General features: G+C 41.6%; 1 protein-coding gene across 3 annotated transcripts in view; it reads right to left on the minus strand.

The window, feature by feature from the left end:
- Positions 1-6,616: 6,616 nt before the first annotated feature.
- Positions 6,617-22,559, minus strand: part of LOC135507577 (mineralocorticoid receptor-like) — a 106,929-nt gene continuing 90,986 nt past the window's right edge. For all 3 annotated transcript variants that reach the window (XM_064927099.1, XM_064927097.1, XM_064927098.1), the window contains exons 8-9: positions 14,232-14,389; positions 6,617-11,743 (exon numbers count right to left, since the gene is read on the minus strand). In XM_064927099.1, the coding sequence (XP_064783171.1) occupies positions 11,588-11,743; positions 14,232-14,389 (314 nt within the window). In that variant the 3' untranslated portion in view covers positions 6,617-11,587. The remainder of the gene's footprint in view (positions 11,744-14,231; positions 14,390-22,559) is intronic.

The raw sequence follows: 22,559 nt of genomic DNA on the forward strand, positions 1-22,559 counted from the left end.
TAATGTACAAATTGCTTCCAGCGGGCCACTGGGATGTGATGCAGTGTTCGATCATTATCACGCGTCGTTGGCCTCCCAAGTCTTGCCGAGTTCAAAACAACCGGACTTCGAAATCTGACTTCAGCACATTCAAGACCGCTTGGAACATGATGGGGGGACGAGCTCCGACTGGGAAACATTTGTTTTAAATGGTCAGCCAAGTCGGAAACTTGGGCCTCTTTCTAGAGCTCCGACCTGAAGATCACTGACGTCATTATCTTACCTAGTTTTATTTATTTATTTTCCCCAGAGTTCCCAGTTGTCTTGAAAGCACCATAAGACATCCACTCTTACGTAGTCTGTACTGGAGAGCAGGGCATGCCGACTAGCTGGGTCGGATGTTTAGGCTAAAAATAAATACAGGGTGGTCTGTGTCCAGGGGGAGGGTAGTGTGTGTGTGTGTGTGTGTGTGTGTGGGGGGGGGGGGGGTAATGGCGAAGGAGGAGTCATGGCTCGAAATGAAGACGGCAAAAGAGGCTGTGACAGTAGTGGTTACATAATCAAACAAGGCTGAGCTAATGAGACTCAAATTATTCTCACTATCAGACTGCCTCGATTTTGTCTCTCTCACTCTGTCTGTCTTTACTATCTGCCTCTCTCTCTTTGTCTTTATGTGTCGCTTTAATTTGCTCTTTTTCTCTTTACGTCTCATCTCTTTTTTGCGTTTGTCCATTTTACACGGAACCCAAACAGGCTGCGCTTGCGACATCGTGCATACATGTATTTTGTCCCCCTACACCAAACGTGATCACGACACGCAGGTTAAAATGTCAAAACAAACTCTGAACCAATGACACATTAATTTGGGGACAGGTCGAAAAGCATTAAATAGGTATGGAAATTATATAGTTAGCTTGCGCTTGCTAGCTAATTTGTCCTATTTAGCTAGCTTGCTGTTGCTAGCTAATTTGTCCTGGGATATAAACATTGAGTTGTTATTTTGCCTGAAATGCACAAGGTTCCTCTACCCCGACAATTAATCTACACAACGGCCAACCGAATCGTTTCTAGTCATCTCTCCTCCTTCCAGCCTTTTTCATCCTTGAATTTATATGGTGATCCATCTAAACTTTCATAGTATTTCCATGACGACCGGCAAAACGGTTTGTCTTTCAATCGCCCACGGTGGGTATAACCAATGAGCAGATGGCACGTGGGTACCTGCTTCTATAAACCAATGAGATGGGAGAGGCAGGACTTTCAGCACGATCTGCGTCAGAAATAGAACTGACCTCTATTTTAGCCCTTGGCATTGCAGATCGCTTGATGGCGCGCCAAATAATTGAATAACATGGATTTCTACATTTATTTTGCGATGCTCGCGCATGCGACGTGTCTGGTCAGCATGTTACTGCCTCACATGCTGACCACACATGTTGAATTTTGTCCCCCCACACCAGATGTGATCAGGACTACGCAGATTGAGATATCAAAACGAACTCTGAACCAACTATATTAATATCGGGACCGGTGGATAAGCAAACATTTATGGAAATTTAGCTAGCTTGCTGTTTGTTGCTAGCTAATATGTCCTGGGATATAAACATTTGGTTATTTTACCTGAAATGTACAAGGTCCTCTAGTCGTCTGACAATTAATCCACAGGTAAAAGGGTAAACAGACTTTGTTTCTAGTAATAGCTCCTCCTTCTGGCTTCTTCTTTGTACTTTATATTGCGGTTGGCAACCATCTTCAAGATGCGTTACCACCATCAACTGGCCTGGAGTGTGGACCTCAGTTCATCTTTCAATCACCCAAATGGGTATATGCTCCTAAAAACCAATGATGAGATGGGAGAGTCGGGACTTGCAGCATATCAAGCGTCACAAATAGAACCAAGTTACTTTTTAGCGCCTGGCTACGCAGACACTCATGAGCAGTGTGGGTGCAATGATTGAATAACATGCATGTCTACATTTATTTTGCAAAGCGAGCTTTGTGGGCAGCCTCTGTCTGTCTCACTCAGCGTCTGTTTGCTCCACTTCTTTCACCCTCCCTGCCAATATTTAGGTAATTTGTTAAGAAAATCACTGATACTACTGTAGTCACTCTAGTTGAGGAGCTAACCCAATATTACTTATATTAGGACTTGAAGGAGCTGGGATGAAAATGACTCTGTATTGCTGCTCACTTAGAAAAAGTTGACTGGCTGCCTGCCTGTCTGTCTATTCGTGAGATTCACTTACAGCATAGCCCCAATCATCCATGTCGTCACTTATACTTGTGTACTTTGATACAGTAAAAATCTAGCTGGATGTTTTTAATATCCTCGGCCAGCAGTCTTCGTCCACGCCTCAGCTGTCGTCCACCACCTGCGGTGCGGTGTCCTTGAGCACCTAAAAGTAGACCTTGTCTTTTATTACATCATGGCCCCTAGACCACATAGCCTAGTGACAGTGTTCAGCTTATGCCATAACAATGTAACAGAAGTCTCAACACTTTCCTTTTTATAAAAGAATATGTGGCTGACCAGCTGGCAAGTGTCTACACTGAAATGTTCAACCTTTCCCTGACCCAATCTGTAATACCTTACAGGGGTTCGTGCTTAGTTCCCTCCTGTTCACCCACAACTGCGTGGCCACGCACGACTCCAACACCATCATTAAGTTTGTTGACAACATGACAGTGGTAGGCCCGATCACCGACAACGGTGAGACAACCTATAGGGAGGAGGTCAAAGACCTGGCAGTAAGGTGCCAGGACAACCTCTCCCACAACGTCAGCAAGGCAAAGGTGCTGATCGTGGCCTACAGGAAACGGAGGCTGCCTTACTGCTTGGTAGGGCAACTCCTTGCAGAGAGTAGTGCGTACTGCTCAGTACACTATTATGGCCAAGCTCCCTGCCATCCAGGGCCTCTATACCAGGCGGTGTCAAAGGAAGGCCCTAAATATTGTCAGACTCCAACCCCCTAAGTCATAGACTGTTCTCTCTGCTACCGCACGGAAAGCAGTACCAATGCAGTACCAATGCACCAAGTCTGGAACCAACAGGACTCTAAACAGCTTCTACCCCAATCCATAAAATGGCTAAGTAGTTAGTCCGGGTCGGTATTTGGTTAACTATAAACTCAACATGTCAAGTGGTGTTCCCATGTTTCATGAGCTGAAATAAAAGATCCCCAGAAAATGAACATACACACAAAAAGCTTATTTCTCTCAAATTGTGTGTACAAATTCGTTTGCATCCCTGTGTTAGTGAGCATTTCTCCTTTGCCAAGATAATCCATCAACCTGACAAGTGTGGCATATCAAGAAGCTTATTAAACAGCATGATCATTACACAGGTGCACCTTGTGCTGGGGACAATAAAGGCCATTCTTAAATGTGCAGTTTTGTCACACAACACAATGCCACAGAAGTTGAGGGATCATGCCATTGGCATGCTCACTGCAGTAATGTCTACCAGAGCTGTTGCCAGAGAATGCAATGTACATTTCTCTACCATAAGCCGCCTCACGACCGCAGACCACGTGTAACCATGCCAGCCCAGGACCTCCACATCCAGCTTCTTCACCTGCGGGATCGTTTGAGATTAGCAGGGTCTTGATGCAGTTCGGCATCGTAACCAACTTCAGTGTGCAAATGCTCACCTTCGAAGGCAACTGGCATGCTGGAGAAGTGATTTTCACGGATTTATCCTGTTTTCAACTGTACCGGGCAGATGGCAGACAGCATGTACTGTATGGTGTTGTGTGGGCGAGCAGTTTTCTGATGTCAAAGTTGTGAACAGAGTGCCCCATGGTGGCAGTGGACATTCCACAGGCCACAATCAACAGCCTGATCAACTCTATGCAAAGGAGATGTCGTGCTGTATAAGGCAAATGATGGTCACACCAGATACTGCCTGGTTTTCTGATCCACACCTACTTTTTAAGGTATCTGTGACCAACACATGCATATCTGTATTCCTAGTCATGTGAAATCCATATATTAGGGCCTAATCAATTTATTTAAATTGACTGCTTTCCTAATACAGTATGAACTGTAACTCAGTCAAATCTTTGAAATTGTTGCATGTTGCGTTTTTTTTTCAGCGTGTCTGCATTGACCCTTTGCACTGTTTATCTATCCTGTCACTTTATTGCTGTGTATATCTACCTCAATTACCTCGTACCCCTGCACATTGACTCGGTACTGGTACTCCGTGTATATAGCCAAGTTACTCATTGTGTATCTATTACTTGTGGGTTTTTTTCTATTATTATTTCTCTGTTTTCTTTCTCTGGATTGTTGGGAAGGGCCCCTAAGTAAGCATTTTGAAGAATATGACGAACACAATGTGATTGTTATCCTAATACACCAGATTAAAATCTCAATTCCCTTCAATCAGAATATCTGAATATTAGCCTATCTTGGTGGGAAAGGATTTTCCAGAGTGCGATTAGGCAACAGAAAATGAAAGTGATAAGAATCAATGCAGGGTGAAAAGAACAGATGAAGAAATGAGAGAGAAATAAATGTAAAGCCGAGTGTAGAATGTTGGGAGAGAGAAAAAAGAGGTAGCTGAGAGAGAAAGGGGGCCACAGAAGCTGCCATGTGCGCCGGGTGCAGCCGTGAAATGGGACTGATCCAATAGATTCTGTTTATCTGGCACGACTACACAGTGAAAGCTATTGGAAATCTGGGGGAGATTTGGAAGTGGGCTGTGGATTTTTCAAGAGCGAGGGAGAGAAAAGAAATGAGCAAAAGTAATACTGTCTGGTCGGGTTCTGTTGCTGCAGTCTGGCATCCAGGAGTATTTTCAGATCAGCTTTTAATGAGGTTAATGGTGATTCTGTCTACAAGGGTGGCTGGCGGAGGGGTGGGAGGGGTTATAATATTATAAATGTCTCTAGTCTCATTCTCTTTCTCTTCTGTTTTCCTCTGCTGTTTTCCATCCCTCTTTCATTATCTATTGAATTGTTAAGTCTGTATGAGCTAAACAAATAAGTTGATACTAGCAAAACAAATAAACATGCATTTGGATAACATGCTAAACTCTCTCTGTCTCTTGACTCATTTTCTTCTCTTCCTGGCACATCTTAATTAGTCATCTGGCTCTCTATCCCTCCCATCCTCCTACTCTAATTTTCCCAGTCTTGGATCTATATATACATATTGGATAAGCCAGTGGCCCGAGCTGTGTGCATTCCCTCTGGTTTTCCTCTTTCAGACAATCTCATTGGGGTCTTCCGACGCATTCACACACTCGATGTTACTTACAAACTGCAAATCAAAAATGACATTATTTGTTAACGGTTTTATTGGAATCTCTTGATAGTTTTGCAAACACAGTTATGGCAAATATCTGCTTCAAGATATACAGTTTGTAGTAGGAACTAGTTGTTTTTATTCACGCTGAAGGATATTCATGTACTGTGGATAGTTGCTGACAAATATTGTACAAAGCATTGGATTAAAAATGTATTTTGGGATAAAAACAAACCAGGAGCTATTAATAGGAAATGCTGAGCTTGGATGTGGCTTTGGGGATATGGCTTAGTCTCAATATATGGGGTTATAGTTTGTTTAAAAAATGTGAATGCTGTGGCTCCATTACAACTGTAACCTGCAAATAATCGGTGAAGTAGGACAGAAATCGATGGTAAGCTACATAGTGAGCTCAAAGTATTAGGACAGTGACACATGGTTGGTTGTTTTGGCTCTGTGCTCCAGCACTTTGGATTTGGAATGATACAATGACTGGAGGTTAAAGAGCAGACTGTCAGCTTTAATTTGAGGGTATTTTCATCCTTATCGGGTGAACCGTTTAGAAAGTACAGCATTTTTTGTACGTAGTCCCCCCATTTTAGGGGACCAAAAGTACTCGGACAAATTCACTTGTGTAATAAAATAGTCTAAAGTTCAGTATTTGCTCCCATATCCTAGCATAGTGATACACTTTACCTCTCATAGTCATTGCATCATTTCAAATCCAGAGTGCTGAAATACTGAGCCAAAACAACAAATGTGTCACTGTCCCAATACTTTTGGAGTTTACTGTACATCCATGTCCTTGCACAGAGATAAATTAATGCTGTAAAAGATGAGTAATACGCTTTTTTGTTTAGAATATATCGGAATTGAAAGTCCTCATTTGTTATTCTATATGCATACTGTAAATGAGATGGTGGTCGGAAATCCCTTTGTACACATGCATAGTGTTGTACTGTAAAAGGATGAGCAGATAAACACTAACTTATTTCTGAGCAAGGCAGTAAGCCATATACAGTAGAACTTCCATTGGGAGCACTGCAAAACCTGAGACCAAGCCAACTAAACCTGTGAACAGTCATGATGCATCCATATCTCAATGATACAAATGGTTATTTCTAGAAATCCCAGGGTAGCACGGTTTGGGTTCTATATTATCACCAGTATTGGAGTCAAATCCATTTAGGTGTCAGACTTTCAGTCAATCCAAGAGTTATACCCCAATGAGCCTTTTCTTCCAATTCAAATGGTATGTCCAGATTATTTCCTAAATGGATTGGAAGTGTAGTCAAATGAATCCCAATTGTGGTGACCACATCAACCTGTCTTTCACAATGCATCTGATTTGGAACCTTAATAGATGAACAAACTGAAGAGGCAAGAGTATTTTCAACCTACAGTATTTCAGCTTTAATCTTTTTTTTTTGATTGCTTGATTTGTGTGGTGCTATTAAATCACATATCGCCAAGGGGTTTGGGAGATAATCATGTCAACAGCAAGAACTCATTGATCCATAGTTTGGTACTGTCTACTCTCTGTAACAAAGACATTACATATGTTTGCCTATTTTTTTTTAAGTCACATTGACATAAAATGCAAAATAAAAGTACAAAACAATGCCAGATCAGATAAACAGTTAACATTATTTGTAAAGGAAGAAGAAAAAAAGATGACATTTCTGTTCTTTCTCTAACATTCAGGTAGTAAAGTGTCTGTCACAATGTTTGGTACTTTCATAACTCACTCTAACCCGTTGGCTTTTTTGTAGCCTGGTCCCAGATCTGTTTGTGCTGTCTTGCCAACTCCTGCCAATCGTTATCATGTTTGGCATCACAATGACTGGCAAGAGTTGACAATACTGCACAAACAGATCTGGGAGCAGGCTAGCTTTTCCGTGTGAACCTTGTGCCATTTCTTTCTATGATCCAAAACGACAAGATAACAAGTGGGAGCCGCATGAACTGCAGATATTCCAACAAGATGTAAGTTAAAGGAATAATCCACTCAAAAACGATATATTTAATTTGTTTCATTAGTCCCCTGTTGATACAGTCTCAATGTTTTTGCATGTCAGCAGCCAAGTTTTCAAGATGTATGTTTTTCAATAAGCAAAGTGCAACTTTGGTGCTTTCAAGACAAAAAATGGGGTAAAATCATGTCAGAGATCTTCAGGGTTAGAAAGTCGGAGCTCTAGAAATATGCCAGAGTTTCCCACTTGGAATTCCGAGTTGAAAATTACCCCCCACACCCACGACAGCATTTGCTTCTTGAAAATCTTACATCTTGAAAACTTGACTGATGAAGTAGTTTATTATTTTTTTTACACTAACAGTGGACTCATGAAACCAATACCAAAATATAGTTTTTGACTGGATTATTCCTTTAAAGTATAAATGTTTTTTACACTACTCAAACATAATGACTTTATTATTTACAATATATACTGTAAAATTTTAAATCAGGTGAGATAAAAAGGCACAATTTTCCCTTCTTAAATACAATGTAAACATCTCATCAAAAAAAGCATGCATAAACATTTCACTTTACAAAAAAAGTTATGTTTTTTATTTTTAGACAAAGTACTTAAATATTGTTTCCAGCAAAATATAATTCTTTCAAAAATACTTTTCCCATTCGTCCTATGAACCTTTTTTGACACTATTTTTAAAAAATAAAAAGGAGAGGGTAGAGGAGTAGAACAAGAAGAAAAATAATAGCAGTTCTTTACAGCATGTCTTTAGAGTCCTTCAGTTCACAACTTCAACACAGCAATGTACAAAAGGGACATGGATGGACAGTCTGCAAAATGAGACCGTTTAAGCATAGGGACTGGCTTTTTCTTTAATCGTGATCCTCCTGCCATTGTCTGTTCTCTATGTCCAACTCTGGACAGCTTCCTAGAAAGTAGAACCTATAGTGAAACACCAACAGCACCTTAAAGGGGGAGTTCACATTTTGAAGTGAACTATCTCTTTAAACTATAGGCCTTATTCATGCATGGTCTCCCCGTTTTTATTCACATTTAGTTATCAACCAGACACACAATGTTCTAGTTGGGTTAATGCCTCAAATGTCACATCTCTTCTGTACAAATCTAATTCAGGCAATTAGGATATTCAGCATAATCCTATAGAATGTAGGAAAACTAACAATGCCCTCGAAAAATGCAGATCAATTATGCTCGTGCTTGCCAGGAAAAAAAAACAAACAACCACACACACTCACTCACAAACGAGGTGAAACGATGGAACCAAACGCCCCCTCTGTTTTTCCTCTCAAACGACTCTCTATCTCTCACGCTATTCAGTAGCATCATAGTGTTCCACAATGGTTAAGCAGTCAGTCAATCTGGTGTGAAACTAGTAAGAATAAGACCTGGGTTCAAGTACTATTTGAAATGGTTTCAAATTCTTTAGCTGTACTTAATTGAGCTTGACTTTTGCAATAGAACAAATTGAAATTTCCCAAAAAATGCAAACCCCACCCACCTGCCAGTCCCGGCAGACTAAAGCAAATGCTCAAAGTAGTTTGAAAGGTTTTGAATCATGTTTGAACCCAGGTCTGGTAAGAATGGTCCAGATGACTGGCCATACATCTAGAGTTGGCCCAAAGACAAGATGGACAACACAAAATCAGGACAGGTGGCCAATGCAATGAGTCAATCATTTATCAGCAGTATCAACATGTACTTCCAAAACAGTTTCTGTACAACAGTGGGGGAAATGTGACTGTAACCTAAGCAAGTGCCATTGCATTTACTGTATGTATTTGCCACTTGCCAGGTAAATTTGAATACATTATGCATTTACTGAAAGCACTGTGACTGTAGAGTAATGGCATTTTCCAACATCCAGTTCCTATATCAACGCCATACAGTATGTTTGAAGGTTATTGTATCTAATCAGGGTTGGAGAGTTACATGTAATCTGATTACAAAAAAATGCAACTATAATCAGTTACTTTACCAGCACAAATGTTGTTATCCGATTACGGATGCCTACTTTTAAAAACAGATGATTACTTATTGGATTACTTTTAAATTCAGAATGGATGTTTGTGAAAAAAAAATCCATTACGACACCTTTCCGTTTTCTCTATGAGAAAGGCAAGTTTAAGTTCCACCTGAGCGGATCTGATCACAAGTCGGAGACCACTGATGACACACACAATGCGTTTGATGGACTATTTTTGTCATCATCTAATGTCTCTTAAGGAGAAAGTAATCAGATTGCGTTACTGAGTTTGGGTAATACCAAAATTACGTTACTGATTAACATTTTGGACAGGTAGCTAGTAACTGTAACAGATTACATTTAGAAAGTAACCTACCCAACCCTGTATCTAATGCTGATAATTGTACATGTGTTAGTTACCAGAAAAGTGTTATTTCATCTTTACGTTTACAAAAAGAAGCACCTTAGGTGTAAAATGTCTGGTTTATGAAACCGAAAACCTTTGCAACAACACAAATGCTTCATTATTATTTCTGGAAACGGTAGATAAGTGTCGGTTGACTTCACAAAGGGTGCTGGTTTGGATGCACTGTAAGTACGTAGAAATAGACCAAGAAATGGGTGCTCTGATGTTTTAACTATACTGTATAACTCAGGGGTTCTCAAAGTGGGCTCCACATCTCAAAATATATCATTTCTTTTTGTACTTTTATTATTACTAACAGATTAAACAAATCTGGGCCAAGGGATCTGTGGAATAATACTATATAAAGGGTGTAATACATATTAATCTACTGTACAACTGATGTTCTTAACCCTGGGGAACATAGGCCTGGGAGGCTCACAGGGATATTGGTATCCACAGTACTCAACCAATTATCAATATTCAATATTAATTATGCTTGTATTCCCCAAAAATGTTTTTTTTTTATATGCACTGTCATTCAAGCTTTAAACAGCTAAGGTTTCTCTCTGCCTTGTGGAAAATGTGTAGAATTTCAGGATATTAACTTTAAAGCTACAACAACAAATCGGCCCCATGACAAAATGTGTAGAATTGCAGGAAATTAGCTTGAAAACGGCAACGTTTTCTCTCCGATGCCAAGGGCCTTTTAAAATGGTCTTTCCCAGGGCCCAAGACTTGGTTCGTCCAGCCATGCACAGCCAAAGTCCTAGTAAAAATCATTTTACGCTATTTTTAGTCATTAGAGTTGTGTTCTGATTTATGAATGGGTTCCTGATGAATTTGCTATGAAAAAAGAGGTCACAGCCCCAAAAAGTTGAGAACCCCTGGATAACTAACTGGGTGTACCGCCGTTACGATGTGAGGGAAAGTCGTCATTGTGAATCTATCAGGTGTTTCCATACTCCCGCACCTATTTTGGATGGAATTAATCTACTGACAAATGTTGCGTAGTTAATCATCTACATATCAGAAAGCCTTCACGTATGACATGGCAGATTCACTTTTAACTGTTATTCAACTTTTTTCACACTGGATCACACAAAACACCATACTTTTGAAAATTCTTCATTTTGAAGTTTTTGCATATTAATAAGAGTTTACGTTTTTGATCGTTATACAACGTTAAAACAATTTTAGTTATGCGGGCATTTGGGTGTTGTAATGCACACCACTGCAGAACAAAAGTGGAATTAGTTAGCTCTTTAAGCAACTATTCAGTTTATTGTTAAGCTTGTATAGCCCTTGGAGTATGTTCAAATAGACCTTGATCCTCTCACAGAAACCCTACATTTAGTCTTTGTCATGAAAAAAGTATATGTTGCCATGTAACCTAATGAAAATACACTGCATAGCAACATCTAAGCATTGTTTTCCATATTGTCAGAGTAGTAGAACTAATATCCATGAATCAATGCAAAAGCACAGTTATCATCTGACATTTTTCAGGATGGTAAGATGGTGTGTGTTACTGTCTACCTGTGTGCGTGCTGCATTACTGTACACGTGGGTCTGTGTGAATGTATGGACTAGCGCAACCAAAAAAATGTATGGCTTCGAATCCATAGAAAAACATCATCATCATTGTCTTTGGGGGGGCACGCTAAGGGTCGGGATGCTTTTTTGTCACATTTTAAAAAGTCGTCCTCAGTGCGTTTTCCTTGGTGCTGAGATGTCACTCACTCAGCGTCACCTCTCTAACCGGCGGACGGAGATTGCAGTGTGGGGGACTCAACTTTCTCCACCTCACTTCCTGCCCCTCATGTGTCACTTCCTCTCTCATTTGTGAAAGGGGAGGGGGCAGCAGGTTGACTGGCTGGCATAGTAGTTAGGCCACTCCTGAGGCTAGGGTCCTTCCTTGGCCTTCCTCCTCTCCCATTCCTCCCCCTCTCGTTATTTAATTCTCTCTCCTCTCTTCCTCCCAAGGACTCAGTACAGTCACTTCTTGTGGAAGTAGAGGGTGTGTGTGTTGCCCGACTCCACCTTTGGTATCTGGTCACTGATTATCTCCACCAGCATCTCTGGAAACTCCACCTTCAGAGCCTGAGACTCACGGAACGTGTAGAAACAGAAGTCAAGCAGGTTCCCCACCAGCTAGAGGACAGAGAGAGAGAGGGAGGGATCAATCAATAACATGTTATTTGTCACATATAGACTAACAGTGAAATGGGTCCTTCCCAACAATGCAGAGAAATAAATGTAGAAAATACACATTGAGAGGGGTAGAGAGAGAGCGGGGGAGGGAGAGCGGGAAGGAGAGTTGTAAGTTTGATAGAATCAAGCTGTGTTTGCATAGGGATTTCATTGGCTTATTGTGAAGTGTGAATAATACACAATACAATCAAAGCCTTGTTCTTGGAAGTTGGGATCATTGGCATTCCCCTTTTCTGTGATGCCACCTACCATAGCCAGATCCTTAGGTTAACGTTGTCATGGCATTGATATGACTGTAATTGTTTAGCGGTTAGGGGTCACGACTCATGAGTCTGACATACCACTAGGGGGTGCTACTGATTCTCAATAGACTATACCTGCTCTTCTACATAGGGCATTGTTTCCCAAACTAGGGGTTGCATGAGTTGAAAATGGTATCACGAGGGAAACTCTGGTGGAAAAATAAATATAATAATTGCTTGATTCATAGAACCAGGGTTACGTCAGTAACCTCTGGTAGCTGCTAGATGTGGTTGTAATAAACAGAGCGTTTTTTGTTTTCTTCCTACAAATGCGTCTCTCTTTTCAGCAGTTTAAGCTACAAAATATTATGACCCCATCACTGAAGGAGAAGACTCTCAGGAACACGTATGTGTCTACAATGCCCACAAACAGGGCAGGATTCATTAGAGTGGACAAGACCAGGCACTAAATCAGACTGGAGGAAAAAAAAACAATATTATTGCCTGATCTTCTGAACTTCCCAATACCTTTCTGATGCATGTCAATCACTTCAAATCCTACTTCTTTCAAACGTATGGTTTGACAGACTGATTTTAGACTGTCAAAGCCCCAATATCAGGGACTTTTCCCTTTGTGAGATGTGAGTATTTTTCCTAATGCTTCTAGCTCCTAATGTTTCACCACATGCTAAGTTGTCCTTGCATAACCCCTACAGTCAGTGCGTTCAGTGCATTTAGTTAGGGGGACAGTTGTATTGACCCACCAGGCCACCACTCTGAGCCTGGACATTGATTCCTCCATGTTCCATTCATTCACCAATACAGGGCAATCTCTGCCCATTCCAAAATAAACACCCTTTAGGGCTAGTCATTGGAATGCAATATGTTATTTCAGAGATACTACCTTACATTGTTAAACTCCAATCAGTGATGGGGACCTGCTATTTGAACTTGCTCTGTGTATGCATAGCATAGAGGAGGCTTGTTGATGGGACTTGGCATGGTGATGTGGTGCTGGGTCCAGTGCCTGATGTTATGGATACAGTGATGCGGGTCTAGTGCCTGATGTTATGGATACAGTGGTGCGGGTCCAGTGCCTGATGTTATGGATACAGTGGTGCGGGTCCAGTGCCTGATGTTATGGACACAGTGATGCGGGTCCAGTGCCTGATGTTATGGATACAGTGATGTGGGTCCAGTGCCTGATGTTATGGATACAGTGATGTGGGTCCAGTGCCTGATGTTATGGATACAGTGATGTGGGTCCAGTGCCTGATGTTATGGATACAGTGATGCGGGTCTAGTGCCTGATGTTATGGATACAGTGATGCGGGTCCAGTGCCTGATGTTATGGATACAGTGATGTGGGTCCAGTGCCTGATGTTATGGATACAGTGATGTGGGTCCAGTGCCTGATGCTATGGATACAGTGGTGTGGGTCCAGTGCCTGATGTTATGGATACAGTGATGCGGGTCCAGTGCCTGATGTTATGGATACAGTGATGTGGGTCCAGTGCCTGATGTTATGGATACAGTGATGTGGGTCCAGTGCCTGATGTTATGGATACAGTGGTGCGGGTCCAGTGCCTGATGTTATGGATACAGTGATGCGGGTCCAGTGCCTGATGTTATGGATACAGTGATGCGGGTCTAGTGCCTGATGTTATGGATACAGTGATGCGGGTCCAGTGCCTGATGTTATGGATACAGTGATGCGGGTCCAGTGCCTGATGTTATGGATACAGTGATGCGGGTCCAGTGCCTGATGTTATGGATACAGTGATGTGGATCCAGTGCCTGATGTTATGGATACAGTGATGCGGGTCTAGTGCCTGATGTTATGGATACAGTGATGTGGGTCCAGTGCCTGATGTTATGGATACAGTGATGCGGGTCCAGTGCCTGATGTTATGGATACAGTGATGCGGGTCCAGTGCCTGATGTTATGGATACAGTGATGCGGATCCAGTGCCTGATGTTATGGATACAGTGATGCGGGTCTAGTGCCTGATGTTATGGATACAGTGATGCGGGTCCAGTGCCTGATGTTATGGATACAGTGATGTGGGTCCAGTGCCTGATGTTATGGATACAGTGATGCGGGTCTAGTGCCTGATGTTATGGATACAGTGATGCGGGTCTAGTGCCTGATGTTATGGATACAGTGATGCGGGTCCAGTGCTTACATCATGCATGGCGTCCAGTAGCTTGGTGAGCTGGAAGAAGCGTTGCCACGTCTGTCCAGAGTTGTTGGTGGCCTTGCCCACAGACCTCCTCAGCTCCTTGATGTAGTTCACTCTCATCTCCTCAAACGCTGCCTGGTTCTTTAGACCCTCTTTGGGAACTGAGAGGAGAGAGGAAGCCAAAAGATAAGTATTAATGGGAGGTGTAAACAACTAGCCTGCGTAACACAAGGTACATGTATTGTATAAGCACATGGCAGTTTGACCTAAACTTGACCTGAGAACATTTCATTTGAACACCCGACAGTTCTAACCATAAAGTATTTTAATCAATTACCTTTTTTTACTCTTTTTTTTGTTGACCAACCACATCAACCCTTTGTCACTTCGCCCATTAATTCAGTTCATGGTAGTTGTACTGTTTAGACTTACAGCGTCAGTCAAATAACTGAGAGATGAACAGGATGTACAGAGTATTTTAAGTGAGAAATTATATAAGTGTGTCTTCTCAGGATGGATACAGGTATCCTCTCCATTTCTCCCTTTCTAAATCTCTCTTTCCCTTTAGCTCGCTCTCTCTTTCTCTCTCTCTCTCCCTCCCTCGCTCATATCTCCGTAGAGGACAAACTAACGGCGATATGGCTGCCTGCCAACCTCATCTTAAATGACATTCCGTGTCTGGCTGGCTAACTGATTAAGAAACACCTCGTCTCTCAAAGAATGTCTGTCTCTCAAGTCTCCCAACACAGTCTCTCTTAGATCTTTCTTCTAGTGGAGGCCTACAGGAACACTTCTGATATACACTGTGGTGTAATGAACAAAGTGCTGCAGGTACAGTAATCAAACTAACCAGCACAGTGCTTTTATCACTAGTAGCCTGCAACTCTGCCACTGTTGCACTGGAGGTTGGTGGCACCTTAATTGGGGAGGGGTGATGGCTGGAGTGGAATCAGTGGAATTGTATCAGCATGGTTTTAATGTTTTTGCAGGCATTATAGTGAGCCGTCCTCCCGTCAGCAGCCTCCTGCGCACTGTTGATTATCATAGCTGCTACTACTACAGTAGATGATCATAGTACACAGTAACCTACATTATTATGGTCATACAGAGGCATCACATGTTATTCAGACATATATTGAAAACAGGTCTATAGGTCAAAAAACAATTGTTTAGTTTTATTAAGTGCAATATCACGGGACAGTGTTTAGTTAGGTACTCTACACACACACACACACACACACACACACACACACACACACACACACACACACACACACACACACACACACACACACACACACACACACACACACACACACACCGTGTTGGCACACTAAGGCAGGTGTTCTCTACCTAATGTTGGTAATTGACTAAGCAGCTTCAGGTAATGATTACCTCAAACCAGAGCAACCAACTGTTCCAAATGACACACTTTAAAGTCTAATTGACATCCTCTTTCATAGGGAGAAGGATGACACCATAGCCCAGGTTAGTAGTCTACCTGCCGGACTGGTCCCAAATCTGTTGGTGCTGTATAGCCATCACCTATGGTCAGAATAATCATGCCGAACAAACAGGTCCGGGATCAGTCTAGGACCTGCCTGGTCCCAGATCTGATCCAAACATTACATGGCAGTGACCATAGCAGTTGGCAAGACAGCCCAAACCAATCTGGGATCAGTCTAGAAGCCTAGGCTACTTGCCTGGTCCAATATCTGTTCTTTGCCCACATGATGACAATAACCCTAGGAAATGGCAAGATAACACAAACAGATCTAGGACCAGTCTAGGAGGATAGGCTACCTGCCTGGCTAGATCCTTCTGGTGTCACAGCGTGGCTCGACCTGCCTCACAGTGGTACGCTAATGACAAGCTGCTCTCCTTGTACTGTTTCTATGGTCAGTTTTGATACCTTTAAAAATGTCAATTAAAAAGCTATTTTTTGGGTTGCCTATGGCTGAGTTGAGGCACTGTGTTGACCCTTGAGGCCTGCATTTGATATACAGATGTAGGATCTTAATTTGATCACCCTGTTCCGGGAGACCTTTCCTGCTATGCAGGCCATTTGAAACTTGTAGTGTATTTACAGTGCCTTGCGAAAGTATTCGCCCCCCTTGAACTTTGCGACCTTTTGCCACATTTCAGGCTTCAAACATAAAGATATAAAACTGTATTTTTTTGTGAAGAATCAACAACAAGTGGGACACAATCATGAAGTGGAACGACATTTATTGGATATTTCAAACGTTTTTAACAAAATCAAAAACTGAAAAATTTGGCATGCAAAATTATTCAGCCCCCTTAAGTTAATACTTTGTAGCGCCACCTTTTGCTGCGATTACAGCTGTAAGTCGCTTGGGGTATGTCTCTATCAGTTTTGCACATCGAGAGACTGAAATGTTTTCCCATTCCTCCTTGCAAAACAGCTCGAGCTCAGTGAGGTTGGATGGAGAGCATTTGTGAACAGCAGTTTTCAGTTCTTTCCACAGATTCTCGATTGGATTCAGGTCTGGACTTTGACTTGGCCATTCTAACACCTGGATATGTTTATTTTTGAACCATTCCATTGTAGATTTTGCTTTATGTTTTGGATCATTGTCTTGTTGGAAGACAAATCTCCGTCCCAGTCTCAGGTCTTTTGCAGACTCCATCAGGATTTCTTCCAGAATGTTCCTGTATTTGGCTCCATCCATCTTCCCATCAATTTTAACCATCTTCCCTGTCCCTGCTGAAGAAAAGCAGGCCCAAACCATGATGCTGCCACCACCATGTTTGACAGTGGGTATGGTGTGTTCAGGGTGATGAGCTGTGTTGCTTTTACGCCAAACATAACGTTTTGCATTGTTGCCAAAAAGTTTAATTTTGGTTTCATCTGACCAGAGCACCTTCTTCCACATGTTTGGTGTGTCTCCCAGGTGGCTTGTGGCAAACTTTAAACAACACTTTTTATGGATATCTTTAAGAAATGGCTTTCTTCTTGCCACTCTTCCATAAAGGCCAGATTTGTGCAATATACAACTGATTGTTGTCCTATGGACAGAGTCTCCCACCTCAGCTGTAGATCTCTGCAGTTCATCCAGAGTGATCATGGGCCTCTTGGCTGCATCTCTGATCAGTCTTCTCCTTGTATGAGCTGAAAGTTTAGAGGGACGGCCAGGTCTTGGTAGATTTGCAGTGGTCTGATACTCCTTCCATTTCAATATTATCGCTTGCACAGTGCTTCTTGGGATGTTTAAAGCTTGGGAAAGCTTTTTGTATCCAAATCCGGCTTTAAACTTCTTCACAACAGTATCTCGGACCTGCCTGGTGTGTTCCTTGTTCTTCATGATGCTCTCTGCGCTTTTAACAGACCTCTGAGACTATCACATTGCAGGTGCATTTATACGGAGACTTTATTACACACAGGTGGATTGTATTTATCATCATTAGTCATTTAGGTCAACATTGGATCATTCAGAGATCCTCACTGAACTTCTGGAGAGAGTTTGTTGCACTGAAAGTAAAGGGGCTGAATAATTTTGCACACCCAATTTTTCAGTTTTTGATTTGTTAAAAAAGTTTGAAATATCCAATAAATGTCATTCCACTTCATGATTGTGTCCCACTTGTTGTTGATTCTTCACAAAAAAATACAGTTTTATATATTTATGTTTGAAGCCTGAAATGTGGCAAAAGGTCGCAAAGTTCAAGGGGGCCGAATACTTTCGCAAGGCACTGTAAGTTTTAAAAATGCTTGTGAAGTTTGTTAATACCACTTTGAAATTCCGGACTTGATTTTCCCTTAGGGGGTCTGGCCCGCCCTACCGTACCTACTTGCCCATCCATTGATCTGACAGATGCACGCTGACAGAAAGACTCAATCTCAGATAAAGTATCAGCGTGAGCGAAACAGCACCCCTCCGTCTCTGTATGTGCAGGTCATGTATCTGATAGTCTGGACAAAAGGAGTATGGCACGTTGCACTTAAATCTGTGGATTGTCTCAAATCACATGCAAAGGCCTATGCCTATTTGGGAAGCCAGCGATTTGGGCAGCGCGCTTGGCAATAGGCCTAGTTGATTATTTAGTTGCGGCTGTCAGTGAAAACGATCTTAAATGTGTGAAGATAATGTGTCTTGAGTATCATTTAAAGTGTTGAGACAAGAAGGGGAGTGGTGTGTGGCGACGATATGGGCGTCTTTCTCCAGAATGTGCTCCGCTGTCTGCTGCATTGTTTCATTGTGTGAATTGTTTGCCCTTTTGATTAGATTTGTTTTAATCAATTCACCATTACATATGTAACCAGTAGGTCTACTAAATGTACCGTTCATCCCTGTCATCTGGCTACTTTAATTTATGTTAATGCATGTATTACAGACATTTATTATTCTCATTCTAAGAGTGGAAATGTTGTTTGCAGAGAAATCCGTTGAAGTTAATTTTATATCCATAATTTAGGAGTTTTAACATTTTTTGTCTTTTGTTTGGAGTGCTCCATGTCAGCAATGAGGATGTGAGTGGTTGAGGGAGCGCGCGCCCACGAGCACGCCAACCTGCTGAGTTGATACAACATTGCACTTTACTAGTGATAGCTCACGTCAAGACAGGTTGAAAGGGAGGCAGAGTATAGAGATTAATACGATTGACAGAACCTGAATTTTCACCAGGCTGATTTATTAGTTGGCTTTAGGCCTATGTATTTTACTTAGTTGACGATGGAAGTTATTGGCCTACTGCTGTATTGGCTAGTAGGCTATCTCTGGGTAACATGCACTCATTTCTTTAGCTGCCAAAGTATCACGGTGTATCAATGTGTTCATATGGCAAAGGCTGGTACTCTTGCATTAGTTAAATTTTAGATTTTATCGTTTTGATTCAGATTTTTATGATTAACCACGTGACAATAATTTTGAAAATTAAAACATTATTGAAATGAAACTGTTCCACAAACATTTTATATAAAATATAATCCATAACTGGAACAAAGATCGGTAGAAATGGTAGGATAAATTGTAAAATCTCCAAACTTGAAACTACGAGCTGCCTGTGGTCTTTACTATAACACTCAATAACACAATTCCTGGGAAAAAAACGGCTCGTTTTTAGAAATCAAATGCCCATCCAACTGATTCGCTCTGTTACCGGCCCTGAAACAATGCCCATTTATTATAATCCACGTAATAATTCACACTTCCTGTTGCTGCAGGATTATTTTTTCTGCTGTAGCAAACTGGCTCAAATTAATATCCTACATCTGTACTATACTCCGTCTGTAGTAAATGTGGTGCACCTGCAAGTGAACATTTAATTGTACTGTGTACACCATGTGTGTCATGTACATATGACAAATACACTTGATTTGATTTTATGTTTAATTAGCCTAGTTTGAAGCTCTGCATTTGAAGACTTAACCCAAACAAACATGTGGCAGACAGAAACACACACCTGTTGATGCTGAGAGCCATGTGGGAAAATACAGTTGACAGGACTTTTTGTTTTTTAGAACACACAGCCACAGGCAAGAGTAGGACTAGAGCCTGTCAGTTAGCATTGCATCTTGGAGGAAATCGCTCAGCGAATGGCAATGCTCAGTCGTACATACGCAGGCACGACACACACACAGAGGCATAGACACCGTGCGAGATGCAGACGCACACACACAAACCTAGCCTAGAACGTAGCAGAGACCAAGAGCAAAAGAATGACAAAGAAGTAACTAGAGCTCTCTGGAAAAGCATCAAGGCGAGAGAGAGGGATTCTGTTCTTTCTGTTTGCGGCTTGTTTTGTGGCCCTTATTAAACAATGCTACTTAATATAATGTTTACATACCCTACATTACTCATCACATATGTATATGTATATACTGTACCCTATATCATCTACTGCATCTTTATGTAATACATGTATCACTAGCCACTTTAAACTATGCCACTTTGTTTACATACCCTACATTACTCATCTCATATGTATATACTGTACTCGTTACCATCTACTGCATCTTGCCTATGCCGTTCTGTACCATCACTCATTCATATATCTTTATGTACATATTCTTTATCCCTTTACACTTATGTGTATAAGGTAGTAGTTTTGGAATTGTTAGGTTAGATTACTCATTGGTTATTACTGCATTGTCAGAACTAGAAGCACAAGCATTTCGCTACACTCACATTAACATCTGCTGATCATGTGTATGTGACAAATAAATTTGATTTGATTTGAATTTGGCGACCTGCACTTTCACTGGCTGTTGTCATATCGATCCCGTTAATCTTGATACTACCCATCCCGGATCCGGGATCGTGAATACAGCCTCAGGCTCATTAGCATAACGCAACGTTAACGATTTCTGAAAATCGCAAATTAAATGAAAATAATATGCCTGCTCTCAAGCTTAGCCTTTTCTTAACAACACTGTCATCTCAGATTTTCAAAATATGCTTTTGAACCATAGAAAATCAAGCATTTGTGTAAGAGTATTGCAAGCTAGCTTAGCATTTTGCGTAGCATTTAGCACACAACATTTTCACAAAAACCAGATAACCAAATAAATTAAATAATTTACCTTTGAAGAACTTCGGATGTTTTCAATGAGGAGACTCTCAGTTACATAGCAAATGTTCAGTTTTTCCTGAAAGAATCTTTGTGTAGGAGAAATCGCTCCGTTTTGTACATCACATTTGGCTACCGAAACGAACCGAAAATTCAGTCACCAAAACGTCAAACTTTTTCCGAATTAACTCCATAATATCGACCGAAACATGGCAAACGTTGTTTAGAATCAATCCTCAAGGTGTTTTTTCACATATCTCTTCATTGATATGCCGTTCGTGGAAGCCTGCTTTCCCCTCAGAATCCCATGGAAAAATACCAGCAGCTGAAAATGACGCACCAATTTCGACGGAGGACACCGGGCGGACACCTGGAAAATGTAGTCTCTTATGGTCAATCTTCCAATGATATGCCTACAAATACGTCACAATGCTGCAGACACCTTGGGGAAAACGATAGATAGGGCAGGCTCATTCCTCTCGCATTCACAGCCATATAAGGAGACAATGGAAAACAGAGCCTCAAAAATCCTGCTCATTTCCTGGTTGCCGTTTCATCTTGGTTTTGCCTGTAGCTCCTGTTCTAGGGCACTCACAGACAATATCTTTGCAGTTCTGGAAAATTCAGAGTGTTTTCTTTCCAAAGCTATCAATTATATGCATAGTCGAGCATCTTTTTGTGACAAAATATCTTGTTTAAAACGGGAACCTTTTTCATCCAAAAATGAAATTGCGCCCCCAGAGTTTCAAGAGGTTAACAGGAACATGCTAAAACCAGTGCCACATTTGGGCCCTGTGTTCTTGCCTCACTGACTCAGTCCCTAATTTAATTCAGCTCCAGTTGGCATTTAGTGTCTCGGGCCTGCAGAAAGTGTCATTTAGGGGCGTGGCCGGCAGAAAGTGTGTCATTTAGGGGCGTGGCCGGCAAAGTGTGTCTTTTAGGGGCGTGGCCGGCAGAAAGTTTCTTTTAGGGGCGTGGCCGGCAGAAAGTGTGTCTTTTAGGGGCGTGGCCGGCAGAAAGTGTCTTTTAGGGGCGTGGCCGGCAGAAAGTGTCTTAGGGGCGTGGCCGGCAGAAAGTGTGTCATTTAGGGGCGTGGCCGGCAGTAAGTGGGGCAATTACTCAACGCAGGTACCCAACCTAGATGTGTCAACCAGGCCGTATTTCACACTCACGCACGCACATCCATATTTCTTAAGCAGCACCGGGTTTAATAAATAATAATAAGCACCAAACGTAAGAAAACTGACTGAAATAGCGAGGGACTATCTATACCTGAACTTGTCCAATAAGAAATGCTTGTTTTCATTTTCCATTGCAAAACCTTTTGCTACGGTGCTCCCTAATGAATATGACCCAGGATTTTTTATGAATTGCAACCTGTTGAACCCTCCTCTTTTTTTTCTTCTTTTTTTTCACAACCTAGAAATACTTGCATTGCTTCTGCCTCCTGATATGTTCTGTACATAGCCTATATATTATATTGGGTGTCATTGTGAAAATATGCTATCGTTAAACACACATGACATGAAGCTTCCTGCTTTAGTCTTACCAGCTCATACCTCACTGACTGTGTGTCTTGGCCTTGATTCAAGCCATGATGTACCGGCTTACAAAGGGAAATGCAGGGTATTTCAAAGACTGCCGTACAAATATGCCTGTAGACTGTTTTGCTCCTAGATAAAACTTAATCCAGAAAGATATCGCATCCTGTCGCACCGGAAACGTTTAATAAAACAATGTCAAAAACAGCCCCCCTAATGAATAACACTCAAAGGATTATTATCTATCTGACAAATAAAT

This window comes from Oncorhynchus masou, chromosome 21, assembly GCF_036934945.1.
Source record: "Oncorhynchus masou masou isolate Uvic2021 chromosome 21, UVic_Omas_1.1, whole genome shotgun sequence".
Lineage (NCBI taxonomy): Eukaryota > Metazoa > Chordata > Actinopteri > Salmoniformes > Salmonidae > Oncorhynchus > Oncorhynchus masou.